The sequence below is a fragment of the Tilletiopsis washingtonensis genome, assembly GCF_003144115.1.
Source record: "Tilletiopsis washingtonensis strain MCA 4186 unplaced genomic scaffold FA09scaffold_7, whole genome shotgun sequence".
Classification (NCBI taxonomy): Eukaryota; Fungi; Basidiomycota; class Exobasidiomycetes; order Entylomatales; genus Tilletiopsis; species Tilletiopsis washingtonensis.
The window spans coordinates 200,275-215,851 of NW_020312004.1; the positions used below are offsets into that span (position 1 = coordinate 200,275).

The 15,577-nt window shown below is 67.2% G+C and overlaps 7 protein-coding genes across 7 annotated transcripts; 4 read left to right on the forward strand and 3 right to left on the reverse strand.

Moving 5' to 3' along the window:
• Positions 1 to 374: 374 nt before the first annotated feature.
• FA09DRAFT_359637 (PAP2-domain-containing protein) lies at positions 375 to 2,974 on the forward strand (the record flags this gene model as incomplete). Its single annotated transcript, XM_025745139.1, has 9 exons — positions 375 to 991; positions 1,147 to 1,271; positions 1,324 to 1,372; positions 1,429 to 1,505; positions 1,564 to 1,751; positions 1,805 to 1,987; positions 2,042 to 2,317; positions 2,374 to 2,835; positions 2,886 to 2,974. Exons 1-9 carry the CDS (start codon positions 551 to 553, stop codon positions 2,972 to 2,974), a joined length of 1,890 nt encoding a protein of 629 aa, XP_025599306.1. The 5' UTR covers positions 375 to 550.
• Positions 2,619 to 3,901, reverse strand: FA09DRAFT_359638 (hypothetical protein). The gene is made up of 3 exons (XM_025745140.1): positions 3,712 to 3,901; positions 3,398 to 3,656; positions 2,619 to 3,265 (listed from the first exon to the last, which is right to left on the reverse strand). Exons 1-3 carry the CDS (start codon positions 3,888 to 3,890, stop codon positions 3,116 to 3,118), a joined length of 588 nt encoding a protein of 195 aa, XP_025599307.1. The 5' UTR covers positions 3,891 to 3,901; the 3' UTR covers positions 2,619 to 3,115.
• A 226-nt stretch (positions 3,902 to 4,127) lies between these two features.
• FA09DRAFT_328991 (putative PPA1-H+-ATPase 23 kd subunit, vacuolar) lies at positions 4,128 to 5,643 on the forward strand. The gene is made up of 7 exons (XM_025741988.1): positions 4,128 to 4,228; positions 4,284 to 4,395; positions 4,871 to 4,948; positions 5,005 to 5,294; positions 5,366 to 5,374; positions 5,449 to 5,462; positions 5,528 to 5,643. Exons 1-7 carry the CDS (start codon positions 4,153 to 4,155, stop codon positions 5,552 to 5,554), a joined length of 606 nt encoding a protein of 201 aa, XP_025599308.1. The 5' UTR covers positions 4,128 to 4,152; the 3' UTR covers positions 5,555 to 5,643.
• A 22-nt stretch (positions 5,644 to 5,665) lies between these two features.
• Positions 5,666 to 6,387, reverse strand: FA09DRAFT_239306 (hypothetical protein). Its single transcript, XM_025739632.1, has one exon. The coding sequence runs from the start codon at positions 6,307 to 6,309 to the stop codon at positions 5,857 to 5,859; it is 453 nt and encodes a 150-aa protein (XP_025599309.1). The 5' UTR covers positions 6,310 to 6,387; the 3' UTR covers positions 5,666 to 5,856.
• A 277-nt stretch (positions 6,388 to 6,664) lies between these two features.
• On the forward strand, positions 6,665 to 11,090 carry FA09DRAFT_359640 (hypothetical protein). The gene is made up of 5 exons (XM_025745141.1): positions 6,665 to 7,235; positions 7,303 to 9,043; positions 9,099 to 10,126; positions 10,186 to 10,570; positions 10,631 to 11,090. Exons 1-5 carry the CDS (start codon positions 6,761 to 6,763, stop codon positions 10,740 to 10,742), a joined length of 3,741 nt encoding a protein of 1,246 aa, XP_025599310.1. The 5' UTR covers positions 6,665 to 6,760; the 3' UTR covers positions 10,743 to 11,090.
• A 276-nt stretch (positions 11,091 to 11,366) lies between these two features.
• On the forward strand, positions 11,367 to 14,028 carry FA09DRAFT_328993 (alpha/beta-hydrolase). The gene is made up of 13 exons (XM_025741989.1): positions 11,367 to 11,791; positions 11,854 to 11,922; positions 11,978 to 12,051; positions 12,103 to 12,446; positions 12,506 to 12,702; positions 12,762 to 12,841; positions 12,895 to 13,003; positions 13,057 to 13,084; positions 13,143 to 13,254; positions 13,307 to 13,382; positions 13,436 to 13,557; positions 13,617 to 13,703; positions 13,757 to 14,028. The coding sequence occupies exons 1-13, from the start codon at positions 11,482 to 11,484 to the stop codon at positions 13,823 to 13,825; spliced, it is 1,677 nt and encodes a 558-aa protein (XP_025599311.1). The 5' UTR covers positions 11,367 to 11,481; the 3' UTR covers positions 13,826 to 14,028.
• Positions 13,936 to 15,158, reverse strand: FA09DRAFT_317038 (glycoside hydrolase; the record flags this gene model as incomplete). Its single annotated transcript, XM_025740866.1, has 6 exons — positions 13,936 to 14,050; positions 14,105 to 14,203; positions 14,265 to 14,399; positions 14,454 to 14,504; positions 14,562 to 14,869; positions 14,927 to 15,158. The coding sequence occupies 6 exons, from the start codon at positions 15,156 to 15,158 to the stop codon at positions 13,952 to 13,954; spliced, it is 924 nt and encodes a 307-aa protein (XP_025599312.1). The 3' UTR covers positions 13,936 to 13,951.
• Between the last annotated feature and the right edge of the window lie 419 nt (positions 15,159 to 15,577).

Sequence of the window (15,577 nt, forward strand, 5' to 3'; positions counted from 1 at the left end):
GCCTGTCCGACCTCCGCATCGCTCCGTCGCTACACCTGTAATCGTCCCTTTCCCGCATCCAGCCCACGCGCGCATCGCAGCACTACTACTCTCCTTTATCTATCGCGTACCCCCGCGCGCCGGCCCGTTCAGCCTTGATGAATAACACTCGCTTGACCCTGTCCATCGGCTTGAGCAGCTGTGAAGGCAGGCGAAGGATGTCTCGCCGCCAGAGCGCCGATGTGCAGACGCAGCCCGTGGCGGTCGGGGTCTGGCCGGCGCTGGCGGCGGCCGCGGCCCTGCGCGCCGTGCGTGCCGCGCCGCGCCCTGCTGATGAGCGTCATGCAGGCCGCGCGATGCGCTCCTCGCCGTTTCGCTTCTCGCCTCACGCTCCACTCCCTCTCTACCACACTGCTCGGTCTTCCACGCTCCCCTCGAGAGGCCGCCGGATTCTTCGCACAGACAGCTTGGACACGAATGCCTTGAGCACCTAGAGCACACACAGCACTGCGCCTCTTCCAGCTCCCGCCTCGCTCTGTCACACGACTGAGTCTCAGCAGCTCGTGCCAGCATGGTGCAGCTGCCCTTCTCGAGCTCGGCGCCAAACGGCGTGAGCTCGCAGCCGCCCTCGCGCTCCTCGACGCCGGCCCTCTCGCCGCCGTCGCGCACCGTGTCGCCCTCGCCGTCGTCGCACTCGATTGCGCATCGGCCACAGCCGCCCGATTCGCTGCACTCGCGCATCCGCTCCGCCAACCCGCCGCCCGCCTCGACGCCGCTCTTCGTCGACGTCCTCTCGCCGCCGTCACGCACAGCCACGCCCACGCCGCTCTCGCCGCCCGGCACGCCGAGCCAGGCAGAGCTGCCCGGCAGCGGCGAGGGCGGGCCGAGCGCCGACATTGGCATCTATCCCGATGCCATCTACGACGAGTATCTGGGCAGCTTCATTGGCGGCATCCGGCGGGCCCTGGTGCGGAACCTGAAGCGCGAGAGCCGCTTCATCGCATGGCACCAGGTGAGTGCGGCAGGATGGAGCTGCTCCTGTGCTGCCTGGCACGGACAAGCGCTGCGGTGTGCTCGCGCTGCCCGGGCGGCAGCGAAGCAGCGCTGGACTGCGAGAACAGCAGTACGCAGCCCTGTGCACGCAGGCTGAGCCCCTCTCCTGCGCAGAGCTGGGTGCGCAATCCCCGCCTCGACCGCTACTTTGTCTACACGTCGCTGCTGGGCACGCACTCGTTCTTCCTCATCTTCCTTCCCATGTCGTTCTGGGCCGGCAATGCCTGGTTCGGCCGAGGGTGAGTCGCTTGGCCATGGCTGGTACTGGGCAGAGTCTGACGGAGCGTGCAGGCTGGTCAATGTGCTTGCGTTTGGCGTCTACTTCTCCTCTGCGATCAAGGTGCGTTGCTTGCTGCCGGAGACGGCTGCGGCCCGGGCTCATCTGTGCCTCGCCAGGACCTGCTCTGCGTGCCGAGGCCGTATAGCCCGCCCTGCACGCGCTTGGTGATCGGCACGACGCACTTGGAGTACGGGTGAGCATGACCAGGCGTAGTCTTGCGCCGCGAATTGCTCATTCGTCGCCGCCGGCAGCTTTCTCTCGACGCACAGCACCAACGCGATGGGCGTCGCCTTCTATCTGTACCTGTGGCTCGGCGAGGTGCGCAGCAGTGCCGGCTGCCCTGCGTGGGTGTACAGCTGGGCGTGGGAGGCCATGCTGCTCTACTACGTCGTCAGTGTCGTGTACGGGCGGATATACGCCGGCATGCACAGCGTCACCGGTGAGTGTGGGCGCAGGTAGCCCGGCTCGTGCGTCGCCTGACCCGGACTCCAGACTGTGTGGCCGGCTCGGCGCTCGGCATGGCCATCACCTGGGTGCAGTGGCACTTCAACGACGCCATCGAGCGCTTCCAGATCCTCGACGACTTTACCGTGCCGCTCGTCACGATTCCCATGGGGCTCCTGATGGTCTCGGTGCATCCGCAGCCGCTCGACGACTGCCCGTGCTTTGAGGACGGTGAGGTGCGCTTGCACAGCCGTGGCGGCCTCGGCTAATGCGAGCCCCGCACAGCCATCGCCTTCGTCGCCGTGGTCATGGGCGTGATGAACGCGCGCTGGTTCTCTGCGCGATACGGCATCCTGCCGCTCTCCGACATGCCGACCGACCCGGCCTGGCCGGGCCACTCTCTGACGCCCAGCCGCGTCCTGGCGTCCGGCGCGCTGTCGGCCAAGCCGGTGCTCGACGCCATCAAGGCGCCCATCGAGCGCATCGGCTTCTGGTCGAACTCGCACCCGCTGCTGCGCGTCTCGGTCGTCGGCATCAAGACGGCCGTGATGCTGGTCATCGGTGCGTCGACTACAGCCTCACTCGCTCCATGCTGCCCTGCTGACCAGCTCAACCAGGCGTGATGCTCATCTTCGTCGTTCGCGTCACTGCAAAGACGATCTGCAGCGTCGTGCTGCCACCGGCGCTGCGAGTGGCGCACGACTCCTTCGGCCTGATCCTGCCTCGGCGGCACTACTCGTCCGCAGCGACCGAGGGCACGGCGCAGCCGAGCCGATCCTACATTCCCGCTGCGCTGCGCCGCGCCGCCTCGCCGACGCCGCAGCAGGCCTCGTCGCGCCGCCGCGCCGGCTCGCTCGAGCGCACAAAGATCCGCTTCACCCTCGGCGACGGCGCCACGCTGCCCGTGCCCTTTACGCACCCGGGCACGCATCTGCCTGGCGACAGCTTGGCGGATCGCATGGCGGGCGCCATCTCGAGCGAGGAGAAGGAGAGGCAGCGCAACGTCGAGGAGTCGGGCCTGAAGTTCGAGCGCCCAGAAGACAGGCACGCCGAGCAGGTGCGGCACTACGACGCAGACGGTGAGTTCTCACCCCGCGCAGGGTGTCCCGAGGCTCACGCCGCCTTGCAGTGCTGGCAAAGGTCATCGTCTACGCAGCCATCGGCTTTGCCGCAGCGTGTCCGATCCCGCTGCTCTTCTCGCACATCGGTCTGCGCTAATGCAGCAGTCGAGCCTGGAACGTGGTGTGCGTGACGTGTGTGAATGCGTGAGGGGGCCGTATCTAAGGGGCGAATACGAATACAGCGGACAGGTCGTGAGAGCCGGCGTGACGGCGAAGAAGGAAGGCGCGTGTGGACCGGCTACATCTTGCCTTGGCTGCGGAAGGCCTTGTTGACAAGCGTACTTGGCGCCACGCCGAACTCGGGCCCCACATCGATGCCCAGCTCGCCGGAGAGTATGGCGCGGATAAACGCGTAGTGGTGGATGGCGTGCAGGCAGACGAACCACAGCTGCGGAGCAACGGGGCGTCAGGACGTGCCGAACGAGCGAGCATCACAGACAGCTCGGCTTCCCTGAGCGTCCACGCAAAGGAGCTTGTGTTTTGCACACGCAGCTTGGCCCACCAGGCACAATGCACTCACCTCTCGCCCGACGGTGGTGCCAAAGTCGAGCCGTGCCGGCGTGGTGGCCGCGAGGCGGACCTCCTTCTCCATCAGCTCCGCGTGCTCGCCGAAGGCCTGCTGCAGCTGCCGTTTGATCTTGAGCAGCTCGGCGCGTGCCGTCTCGGCGGAGCGCTCAAACGCCGGCGCCGGCGTGCGGCAGTCGTAGTCGAGTGCCACTGCGGACGCGGAGGCCGAGGAGCCGAGCGACTCGAGCAGCAGGCGAAAGTGGTCGTGTGCGCTGCGGGTGCCGTGATCAGCCTGGAGCACTGGTCGCAGCTGCGGCCCGTGCTCACTGGCGCAGGTGCACGCCGACGGTGCTGCTGGGAATGAGGCTGCTGGTGGCGCTCATCTGCTCGTCGCCGACGCTGCCGGCGGCGAGCAGCGCGATGGGCTGGTCGAGCACCTGCAGCGCGCACTCGAGCATCGCCTGCTGCGCGTACGAGCTGCCTGCGGCTGAGGACTGCGAGGACATGCGTGTGGGGTGTGCGGGTGTGGTGGTGAGAGCGGGGTCGGCGCCCAGGGCCGAGGAGTGGAGCCGGGCCGGTGGCTGACTACAACAAGGCAGCAGGCGCTTGTATTGGCAAGCGTGCGTTTGTAGTCCCCGCGCCGGCAGCGGCTGAATTCGGCGTCGTCGCCGTGCGCACGCGCCTGAGCCTCGTCGTGCTCTGCCAGCGAGCAGCACGCTCCACTTCCCCTCCCGCACCACCGCCTCTCCCCCGCCTGCGCTGTCCACGATGGCCTACCTCGCCTACGGCACGGGCCTCGGCCTCTCGCTGTCCACGACGCTGGCGCTCTACCTCATCTTCACCGGTGCGTCGCAGCACACGCGCGCCGGTGCCGCCCGTCTGCTGACACTGCCGCACAGGCTCGGGCTCGGCCTTTGCCATCGGCACGTTCCTCGAGGAGACGAGCCCCTACACGTGGGCCATGATGGGCATCGGCATGTGCATCGGCCTCAGCGTCGTCGGCGCCGGCTGGTGAGTCTGGCGCAGCGGCAGATGAACGTCTGGGGCTGGGTCCTGGGCTGGCGCAGCTGAGCTGGCGAGGGGGAAGAGACGGAGCACGGGGCAAGCTCAGCCGGGATGAGCCGGCGCTGCGGGCCGCTCAGCGCGAGCTCGCTTCTTGCGAGCCCGACTCGCCCACTTGCGAGCAGGCGCAGAATGCACGGATGCCGGCGAGTGCGACAGAGTGAAGGGGCCTTGGCCGCTGCGCTGGCAGTCCGCCTGCTGCGACCAGGCTAGTCATGCCGCATGAGGCACCAGCTTCGCGAGTGCATCTACATGTGTAGACGGGGACCTCACTGCTCATCTGGCAGCTTGAGCGGCGTCTGCCTACTGCACTGCCCGGCTGAGCGGCGCTGCGGCTGGAGATCAGCTGCGCTGCTGCCCCGCCCATTCGGCACGCCAGCTGCGGACAGAAGCATCTCTGCACCCATGCTGACGACTCGCACAGGGGCATCTTCATCACCGGCTCCTCAATCCTCGGCGCAGGTGTGCGTGCGCCGCGCATCACGACAAAGAACCTGATCTCGTGCGTGTGTGCCTGTGCATGCTGTCTACTGCATGCGCTCACTGCTGCTCTCGCAGCATCATCTTCTGCGAGGTCGTCGCCATCTACGGCGTCATCATGGCCATTGTCTTCTCCGCCAAGGTGTCGGGCACGCTGACGACGCCCGATGGCCTGTACACACCCGACAACTACCTCACCGGCTTCGCGCTCTTCTGGGGCGGCCTCACCGTCGGCTTCTGCAACCTCTTCTGCGGCGCGGCCGTCGGCGTCACGGGCGCCAACGCGGCTGTCGCCGATGCGGCAGACCCGCAGCTCTTCGTGCGCATCCTGCTCATCGAGGTGTTCAGCAGCATTCTCGGCCTCTTTGGTGCGTGCTGCTCGCCCACAGCTCGATGCGCGCCTCGTGCTGACTGCTATGCCTTTGCTCGTCCTTCATAGGCTTGATTGGTGCGCCAGAGATGACGCTGCTTCGGCTCATTTAGTGCCTGCGCTGACCGTTCTCTCCTTCCCTTCGCCCTCAGTTGGTCTCATCATGGTGCGTCGCCCACAACCGTCCAGCCCGCGACTGCCTCGCTCACTGATTCTTCAATTTACCTGCAGACAAGCAACGCAAAAGCCTTTGCTTGATGTCGCCATGGCTGGCCAGCGACTGCCACACGCTGGGCTCTGGGCAGGGCGCTGGTTCGACAGGAGGATCTTAATGCGATACAGCTGCGAAACGCCTGCTGTCGGTGCGGTGCTTCGGCAAGGGGTGCCTCAGCAAGCAGACTCCCTTTGCTTCGCAGAGCCGCTGCGAGCCCTCATCACGCTGCGTGGTCTGCTCAGCGACCGGCGGTGCCGGCACAAGCCAGGCCGCACGCCGAGGCCGACAGTGCCGACCCCTGACGGCGCTGCGGCGACTTGACGCGCGAGACCGATCCTTAATTGGCTCATGGCCGAGGTACGCCACAAGCAGGTGCAGATTTTGCGGCAGCACCCGGGTGCCGGCTTCGCTTCGCCCTGAACTCCCGGCCTCTGCCGGCCTGCTGCCTGTGATTTGTTGGGACGAGAGGGTCGAGAGGCCGCAGCAGCCGGCGGACAGTGCGGCACTGAGCGGCGAGCTCGGCGGCACCGACGAGCGGCACTTGGATGCTCGGCGTGACTCGGGCCCGGTTGCAGCCGGCGGTGACGACGTGCGGTGGAGGTAAGGGGGCGTCTGCGAGAAGCGCAGCAGCGCACGATCTCGTTGCGCACCTGCGCCTGGTTGCGGCTTCGATGCTGCACGCAGCGGTACCTCTCCGGTGGGTGCTAGAAGGAGCACGACGACGGACGGGAGTTTGCGCTAGGCCCTGGAGGGTCGCTCGAGAAGGCTCGCAGCTGTCCTGCAAGCTGCGCCTTGTCATGGGAGCTGCATCATCTGGGCTGTGCCAGCATCGGGCTCGGAAGATCGTTTCGGCCGCAAGGGCAGCGAGAGAGCGAGGTGCGGCGACTTTTGGCTGGGAACGCTGCCTGTGCGTGCGTGCCTGGCGGCTGCCTTGACGGTGACGCGCGACAGGCGAGGGCCGACAGCGAGATGCGCATCTGCAGGGACGCGGCGGCCGGTTGTGCCGGCGCCGCGCGACACAGGCGGCGTGGCCGACGGCGTGGCGCCGGCACCGCATGCGTGCCTCGGCTCATCTGTGCGGCTTCGAGCCGGGCGCGAAGCAAGCAAGCGGCGGCGGCTCTTGGCTTGGGCCATCCTCACCACCACATCCTTCGCAGCCCTCGCACCCCTCGCACCACCGCATACCCGCACAGCGCAGCGCAGCCTCCTCGCCGCACGCGTGTCCCTGCGACGCGCGCATTCCCTGCCGCATGGACCGTCCCGCACACCCGCGCAGCGACGGCGGCAGCAGCACGCCCGGCATGGCGCCGCCGCTGCCCTACTACAACGCCCCGCTCGGCGCCGGCCTGGGCGCCAGCGGCGCCGACATGTACGGCGCCGCACACCTCGCCGCGCCGCCGCGCGCGCCGTACCAGCTGCCGCACCCGGCGCACCGCCCGCCGCCCGCCGCCGCCGCGCCCTTCGCCGCCTACCAGCCCATCACGCCCGAGTCCGGCCTCGACTCGCCCGGCCCGTCGCACGGCGGCGAGCCCGGCTCGCGCCCCTCGTCGCCGCCGCCGGCCAAGCGCGCACGCAAGAAGACGCGCACCGGCGAGTCGGGCGCGTCGGACAGCGCTGACGCCGACGAGGCGCCGGCGACGGCGGAGAGCAAGGAAGCCAAGCATGGGCCACGCGTCGGCAAGGCATGCTTGCCGTGTAGCTCGAAGAAGCGGCGCTGCGACGGAGGTGAGTCAGAGGTGCAGCATTCGCCGTGTCGCGGCTTTGCTTCTGGTCTGACCGCGGTCGCACACAGGCCGGCCCGAGTGCAAGGTGTGCCTCGTGCTGGGCACGCAGTGCTCCTACAACGCGTCGGGCCTGAAGCGCGGCCCGCCCAAGGGCTTCCGCTCGACGCCCAAGGAGTCGGCCAAGGCCAAGATCATGCGCACGCTCGAGACGACGATCCGCGACCTGGCGACACATCTGGGCCCCGAGGCGGCAGCCACCGAGCTGGCGCGCATCAGCAACGAGCGTGGCGTCACCGTCAGCATGCCCGAGAGCGGCGACGCCAAGGAGGGCCTGGCTGGCTCCTCGCGCCAGCGCTCGCTGGAGGGCGATGAGGACCGTGATGGTGACTTCCTCGGCATCAACGAGAAGGGCGAGGTCAGCCATCGCGGCTCCAGCTCAGGCATCCAGCTGTTGCACCGCCAGCAGTCCAGCGTCCACTCGCCGCTCGGCCAGCATGCCAGCACCGACGCCGGCACGTCGGGCGAGGAGAAGCGGACAGTCGTGACGCCGGCGGTGCTGCCACTGCCGCTGATCCGCCCGGCGCATCAGAGTGATGAGGCGGGCGCAGGGGAGGGAGAGAAGTTCACCCTGTCGTCCGAGCTGCCGCTCTCCAACGGCGCCCAGGCACATCGCGACCACATCCTCAACACGCTCTCGCCGCAGGGCACGCCTCGCACGCGTGACCGGACGCTGGACGGACATGCGCCGTCGCCGCTCAAGGCTTCGGCCGACCTCGACGACGATGCCGAGGCCACAGCGCTGCGCTCTAGCCTCATGGCCGTGCGTCGGCAAAGTCTCGCCATTGCCGAGCCGATACTCGAGACGCCGGCGGTGAGCGAGGCCGCCAACGCGCGTCTGTGGCGCTTCTACTGGTCAGGCTTCCACCCCTTCTGGCCGATTCTCTTCAAGCCTGCGCTCGATGAGATTCCAGTCGCGGAGCTGCCCGACCGGCTTGACGGTGTGTTGCTGTACGCCGTGTACGCCATCGCCGCGTGCGTCGGAGCGCCGCCCGCCTCAGGCTCGTCGACGCTCCAGACAGCCCTGGACCCGGCGCTGGCCGACGAGCTGGGCGAGAGCATCGGCGAGATCTTTGCGCGCCGCTCCGAGCAGCACCTCTATGCTTCTCGTCTGCGCCCGTGCGTCTCGACGATCCAGGCTGCCTTCCTGCTCGCGCTATACCACCACGGCCAGGGCGACCTCTCGCGTGCCTGGACCTTCTCGAGCCTGTCGCAGTCCCTCTCGATGGACCTCGGCTTCCACCGCTGGCCCATCCACCGTCTCGACCTGCTCTCGCACTCGACGGAGCGTGAGACGCGCGTCCGCCTCATCCACCACGTGCGCATCCTCGGCACGCTTCTCTCGGCAGAGATGGGCCGCCCGGTGCTCATGCACGCCAAGGACTGCGACGTGCCGCTGCTCTCCGAGAAGGAGAAGGATGAGTTCGAGCTTTGGGACGACCAGGTTGAGATGCAGCCGGGCGGCGCGCCTCCGCCGTCGGCCAACGGCAAGCCGCGCTACCTGCACGCGCCCTCGACGCTCAACGAAGGCGTACGCCTCTTCAACATCATCGAGAGCATCCTGAGCTCCGTGCACTCCTTCCGGCGCAAGGCCGCGCTGCGCAAGCAGGGCAATGCCAAGACGGTGCTGGCCGACCTCGACCGGCAGCTCAGCAAGTGGAAGGAGGACCTGCCGACGCATCTGCGCTTCGAGGGACCCGACAACTCCGGCGAGGGCGGCCCGCTGCCGTCATTCTTTGCGCTCAATGTCTGGTAAGTGCTGCGCCGCTATAGCTTAGAAACCCCGCTTACTTGAGGCCCTGTGCAGGTACTACAACGCTATTCTCCTGCTGCACCGCCCCTTCATCCCGCAGGACGAGGGCGCCAAGCTGTCTGAGGTGCTCTCAAACGACAGTCACCGCAAGTGCACCGCCGCAGCGAACAAGCTCTGCGATCTGCTGGAGCCCACGTCCGTCGACGTCGACCGCCTCTCCGGCGACCTCGGCTACTGTCTCTTCTCTGCAAGCCTCCTGTTCCTCTTCAACGCCAGCCTCTCCGACAAGGACATCTCCGATGACGCTAAGCGGCGCTTCCTGCTGTGCCGCCAGTGGCTCAAGAAGCTCAGCGCACGCTGGCCGGCCGCGTCTGCGCACAAGCAGCTGCTGGACGGCGTCGCAATGGTCGGCGAGGGCTTCATGGGCGGCCGCGAGGACGCGAGCGGCGCACCCCACGCCAAGGAGGGCCGCGCCGGCACGCGCGCGCAGAAGAAGGGCAAGAAGGGCCAGCAGAAGCCGCGTGCAAACGAGCAAGCTGCCGAAGGCGACAATGCTGCCCACGGCACGGCTCAGGACGTCTCTCCCTCGGCACACGGCAAGGCGGATCGCCGTGGCTGGGAGCAGCCGTCGAGCGCCATGAAGTCGTGGGAGCTGTCCAACGAGCGCGGCGGCACCACTGACGGCTCGTACGCGGCATCTACGACGTCGGCCTCGACGGAGGCCTCGCCGGACACCCAGCATGCGTTCCGGGCGCGTGCGCCGCCCCTGCTGATGAACGAGGACGTCAACATGATGGCGCCGGAGCAGGTGCAGCAGCTGGCGAGCCAGCAGCAGGGTGCACGAGCGCTCAACAATCAGCCGCGCCCGGGCTTTGGCGTGCCGCCGGCGATGCAGATGCAGCAGCAGCAGCCGCAGATGCAGTATCAGGCGCAGCAGCAGATGCCGCAGCAGTCGGGCTTCGGCGGCTTCCCGACCTCGGCGGAGCAGCAGCGGCAGCTCGTTGAGTACCTGCAGAGCAGCTCTGCGTACGGCGGCGCCTCGGCGCCCGAGGGCTTCTACAGCCACGCGCCCAGTCTCTTCGGTAAGTCGCCCTGCATCGAGCTCGCCACTCGGCCCCTTGCTCAGTAGCCTTGCCAACAGATGCCGAGTCCGTCTTCTGGAACGAGACTGCCGGCCGGCGCGACGATGGCGGAGTGGCTGCTGCGCTCGGTATGCAGCAACGCGGCTACCCGGTGTCGGAGCCGCCGACGGGCCTTGCCATGCTTGCGCACGTCACGGCCGGCTCGTCAGGCCAGGCGCAGAGCCTGACGCCGCAGCAGCAACAGCAGGCGCAGCACCAGCAGCAGCTCTCCTCGGCGGCTGCACAGTACTTCCAGCAGCACTCGAGCTTCAGCGGTGGTGCTGCGGAGCAGCCGGCGCCGGCGCAACAGAATCTGCGCGCCCCGCCGCACAACCCTGCCTCGGTGTCGCCGTTTGGCTTCCAGCTCGACCCCTCGCAGCCGACGTGGAGCGACGTCATGTCGATGTGCGTACGGCCTTCTGGCATGGAGTGCTGTGCTATGGTGCTGACTCTCTCTGCTCGCAGGCTGCAGCTGCCACCTGCCTTCAGTGGCGACGGCCGCGAGTCCGCTGCGGCGCCGCTACAGCAGCAGCCGCGCGGCGACGAGCGTCCCTCGAGCGTCCAGCCGTCCTCCTGAGTTCGCGCTCGAGGTGCGAGCTCTTGCCTCAACGTCCCACGTCCCTGGATCTCGCCGCCTGTCGATGCTCTGCACGCCGTCGCACCCGCCTCGGCGTCCCACGATGCGTCTCGCCTCTTGCCGCTTGCCCCGCATCCCGTGCGCGCCGCTCGCGTGACCTGCCCTGCCCGCACCGCCGTGTCCCGCTTGCCTCGCCTCTGTCCCGGCGCTGCGTGTGGCCATGCCCGCGCGGTCGCCCCACCCCCTGTAACGTACCTCTGTCCCCATGTTCTCGCTGCCCGCACCCTTCCCTATGCTCTGCATGCCTGCACCCTGCGATACACCCGGTCTAATGAAGCCATGCACCCCGCCAGCCGAAGAGCGATGCCGCAGCGAGGCACCACGCGGCGCATTCGCCGACGCCGGGCATCTCGGCCGCGGCGCGATGCCGTGAGCCGACAGCGCACCTGCAGCCCTCGCATGGCCGATAGCGAGCAGGTATGGCCGCAGCGACAGCGGACATGTGCGCCAAGGGTCTGCACCTGGATGCTGCACGCGGCGGCCGTACATCGGCCATTCAGCAAAGTCAGAGTGCCGAGCAGCTGCCGTGCTGGCAGAGGAGGGGCACCGGCCGAGGCGGCCGGGCCGGCCGGCGGCGGCGGCGCACGGACGTCGACCCTTGACAAGCTGCTGTCCTGCATGCGGCTGCTGACGCGCTCAGCCTGCTTCTCTCCTCCCATCCACATCCTCCTCGGCCGCCATGAAGCTCGCTCGCTGCGCCGCCCTGCTCTCCCTCGCCGCCTCGGCGCTGGCGCTCCAGCTGCCGCTGTACGCCGATGGCGCAGCCGCCGCCGCAGCTGCCGCCTTCGACGCCGTCGACAGTGCCTCATCCGGCGCTGCCGGCCCGCAGCGCATCGAGCTGCCGCGTGCGCAGGCTGCCTCGGCCGGCGCCGCCAGCACCGAGGAGCTCATTGCGCGCCACCGCGCCGACTTCACCGTGCTCACGCATGAGGAGTTCCCCGAGATGTCGGTGCGCATCAAGCGCATCAACGCGCCGGCCGCGCCCAGCGGTGAGTCACGCCGAGAGCCATGGGTGCGCCGCCCGCACAGCGTCTCATGCCATGCTCCACAGCCAAGGGCAAGGACGACAGCAGCGACCCAGACGCCTTCTGTGATCCGAGCGTGACCAGCTGGAGCGGCTGTGAGTACAGCGACACGTGCGCGGCAGCGCGCGCGGTGCTGAGGCAGCTGCACAGACATCGACTCGATCGACGGCAAGTCGCTCTTCTTCACATTTTTCGAGTCGCGCAGCAACCCTTCGAAGGACCCGGTGAGCAGCACCGCACGATTTATGGCTTGCCGCATGCTCACCGTCCCTTAGCTGCTGCTCTGGACCAACGGTGGACCCGGCTGTTCGAGTGCGATCGGCCTCTTCATGGAGCTGGGCCCGTGCCGCGTCAAGGACGACGGCGGGCGCGGCCGCCGCGTCGAGGGGCCGCCGATCAACGGCACGACGTACAACGCGTACTCGTGGAACAGCCGCATGAACACCCTCTTCATCGACCAGCCCATCGGCGTCGGCTACTCGTACTCGCGCTACGGCACGCACACGTACGACGCCGACCAGGGCGCGGCGGACGTGTACAAGTTCCTGCGCATCTTCCTCGGTGCCTTTGAGCGCTTCGCGAGCAACGAGCTGATCCTCTCCGGCGAGTCGTACGGCGGGTGAGTGCCGCGTGTGTGCACGCCTGCGCAAGGCCACTGCTCATCTCCTCGCTGCACAGACGCTACATCCCGCGCTACGCAGCAGAAATTGCGGACCGCAACTTTGAGCTCACCACAAAGGCGGCCAAGGAGGGCAAGAAGCCCGACGCGAGCAAGCTGCTGAACCTGAAGCGCATCGCCGTCGGCAATGGCCTCACGGACATTACCGTGCAGACCACGTCGTACTACGACTTTACCTGCACGCAGGCCGGCCTGAGTGAGTCCCGCCTATCAGCCGCCTACTCGTGACGATGTCTTGCTCACGCCACGCCAAAGACCCGCTGTACCTGGACATCTCGACGTGCAAGGAGATGAAGGTGTGGAAGAAGCGCTGCGAGAAGATGATGCAGAAGGTGGTGCGTCTTGCCGCCGCTTGCTTCGAGGCTTCCTCTCGCTCACCCCAGCGCAGTGCCGCGAGAGCTTCGACCGCTCGCTCTGCGCAGCGGCAGTCAACACCTGCACGGACCAGATCGGCGGACCTTACGCCGAGACTGGACGCAACCCTTACAACGTGCAGGGTGAGTCTGCAGCGAGCCGCCGGCACGCATTCGTCCTGACCCCGCCTCTCCAGACGACTGCAAGGCCGGCCTCAGCCCCAAGTATGTCGCTTCATGAATTGCGATGCGAGAGGGATGCGGCGCTGACATCTGCGCACAGCCTCTGCTACGACCTCACGGCCGACATTGCCGCCTACCTGAACCGCAAGGACGTGCGCGAGCTTCTTGGCGCCGCGCCCGAGGCAGGAGACTTCCAGACGTGCAACATGGATGTGCGTGCCGCATCGCAAGCTTGCTCCTGCGCTGCTCTGACACCCCTCACAGGTCGCGGCTGGCTTTGACCGGGCCGGCGACACGCTCGTCGACAACTCCGACTACGTTGCCGGCCTGCTCGAGCGAGGTGCGCGACCCTCTGCTCGATACGCTCGGGCCAATCTGACTCTCCTCTGCCAGGCATCACCGCGCTGTTCTACGTCGGCACGCGCGACTGGATCTGCAACTGGCTCGGCAACAAGCAGTGGATCGATGCCATGGAGTTTGCGGGCGCCAAGGCGTTCAAGCAGGCGAAGAACTACGTGCGTGCCGCGGACTGGCGATCCTCTTCCGCGCGCTGACTGATCGTGCCATCTCGCAGCGCTGGCTCGTCGACGGCAAGGAGGCAGGCGAGACGCAGCGCGGCGGCGGCCTTACGTGGGCCACCATCTTTGGCGCTGGCCACATGGTGAGTTGTCGAGAAGGGCACGTCAAGAGCATCGCTGACAGCAGCTGGCGCAGGTCCCATACGACCAGCCCAAGAACTCGCTCGAGATGATGAACCGCTGGCTCGACGGCGAGGCGCTGTAGACGCACGCGCACCTGCCTCGCATCACAAGAGCGTCCGTGTAGTATATATGCATTGCTCAATGTGGTCTGAGTCTGGCACTGCGCTGCAGCTCGCAGACGTTCCCTGAGCCCTCTGATGTCACTGGTTCAGCAGCTCGTCTTCCAATCAAAGTCGAACTTCGGGCGGAGCTGGGAGTCGAGCACGCCCCAGCCGGGCAGGCCGTTGTCGGAGTAGATGTGCGCGAACTGGGCAAGCGGTGTCAGTCGGCACGCTCGGCTCCTGACGCAAGTAGGACTCACCCAGCCGACGCCGCCCTGAGGGCCGGCCTTGAAGAAGGCGCACTGCGAGTCGAGCAGCTCAAAGTAGTTCTTCATCTGCGTCACGCTGGCGATGGCGTCCTTGCTGTTGGCCTTCCAGACGTCGTCTGCACGGGCCACGAGTGCGTCAGCGTCGCGGCACCCTCGGCAGTGGCGCAGATCCGCTCGACTCACCGTTGGACGGCCAGCCCGTCTGCGTAAAGTAGATCTTCTTGCCCTTGCCCTTGGCGATCAGGTAGTTGTAGTTCCACATGATGGCGTTCCAGCTCTTCTTGGCCTGCGCAACGAGGGGTCAGTCTTTGCAGGCAAGGTACAGCGCGCTGCGGCTCACCGTCGATGCGGCACCGTCGAAGAAGGGCAGGATGTTGCCCTGGATGACCGACTGTGCGAGGAGGCAAGGTGAGCTCGTGCCAGGTGCAACGCATCGCTCGGTACGCACAACTGTATCAAAGACGCGCGGCGCATCGCCGTGGATCGTGTAGCCGTAGGGCATCTCGCTCGTTGTGATCTGCATCTTCTCCTTGCCGGTGTACGGAGCCAGCTGCTTGCGTACGTCGACGATGGTGGCTGCCAGGTCATTTGCGCCGATAGCCCAGTCGAAGAGCGGCTCGGAGCCGATGGTGACACTGCGCACGACATACGGCGCCTTGGGGTTGCGCTTGATCGTCGCGACGAGCTTGTTGATGCGCGTCTTGTACAGCGTCGTGCTGCCGTCGAAGCCGAACCAGACGAGCGGCATGATGCCGACTGTCGAGCAGCAGGTCAGCATGAGACAGCTTCATGCGCGTCACGTACAGCACTTACTGCCAGCCGACCACGCGGCATTGATGAGATCGTCGTTGAAGCCGGCACGGTCGCATGCCGAGTAGAGGCGCACGTAGCGAGCATTGAAGTCTTTGCGCTGCCGCGTGAAGTCACGCACGAGGTCGGAGGCAGATGGGCAGCTTGACGTGTCGTAGCTGAAGCCCATGAAGGCATACTCGTCCTGCTTCGAGCACCACCAGCCGTCAAGCGAGGCAGGCACGTCTCCGGGCATCTTGAAGTCCAGCGCCGGGAAGCACGAGCTCGGCGGCGCAGGCGCAGGCGGCGTCAGGGTGGCGGTCGGTGCCGCACTGCTCATCGTGGAGGTGGCCGAGGAGGCGCAGCGCTTCTGCTTGCGGCCTCTGCGCTTGTGAGGCAGCGCAGAGGCACCGGAGCGGCTGAGCAGGCGCGATGGCAAGATCGCCTCGAGTCCGGAGCGAGCGCCGATGTGCGCCAGCTCGCCGTGCAGCGATGAGTCGCGGACGGGCGTGGCTGTGGCGCCCATGCTGACCAGCAGCATGGACACTAGCATGACGAAGGGCGTGGAGAGCTGCATGGTGGGCAGCAAAAGGGGCAGAAAGCAAGAGGAGCAAGCGGTAGAAGACGAAAGACTGCGAGTTGCGGGTGTGTCAGTGCACGCTGGCGGTGGCATGA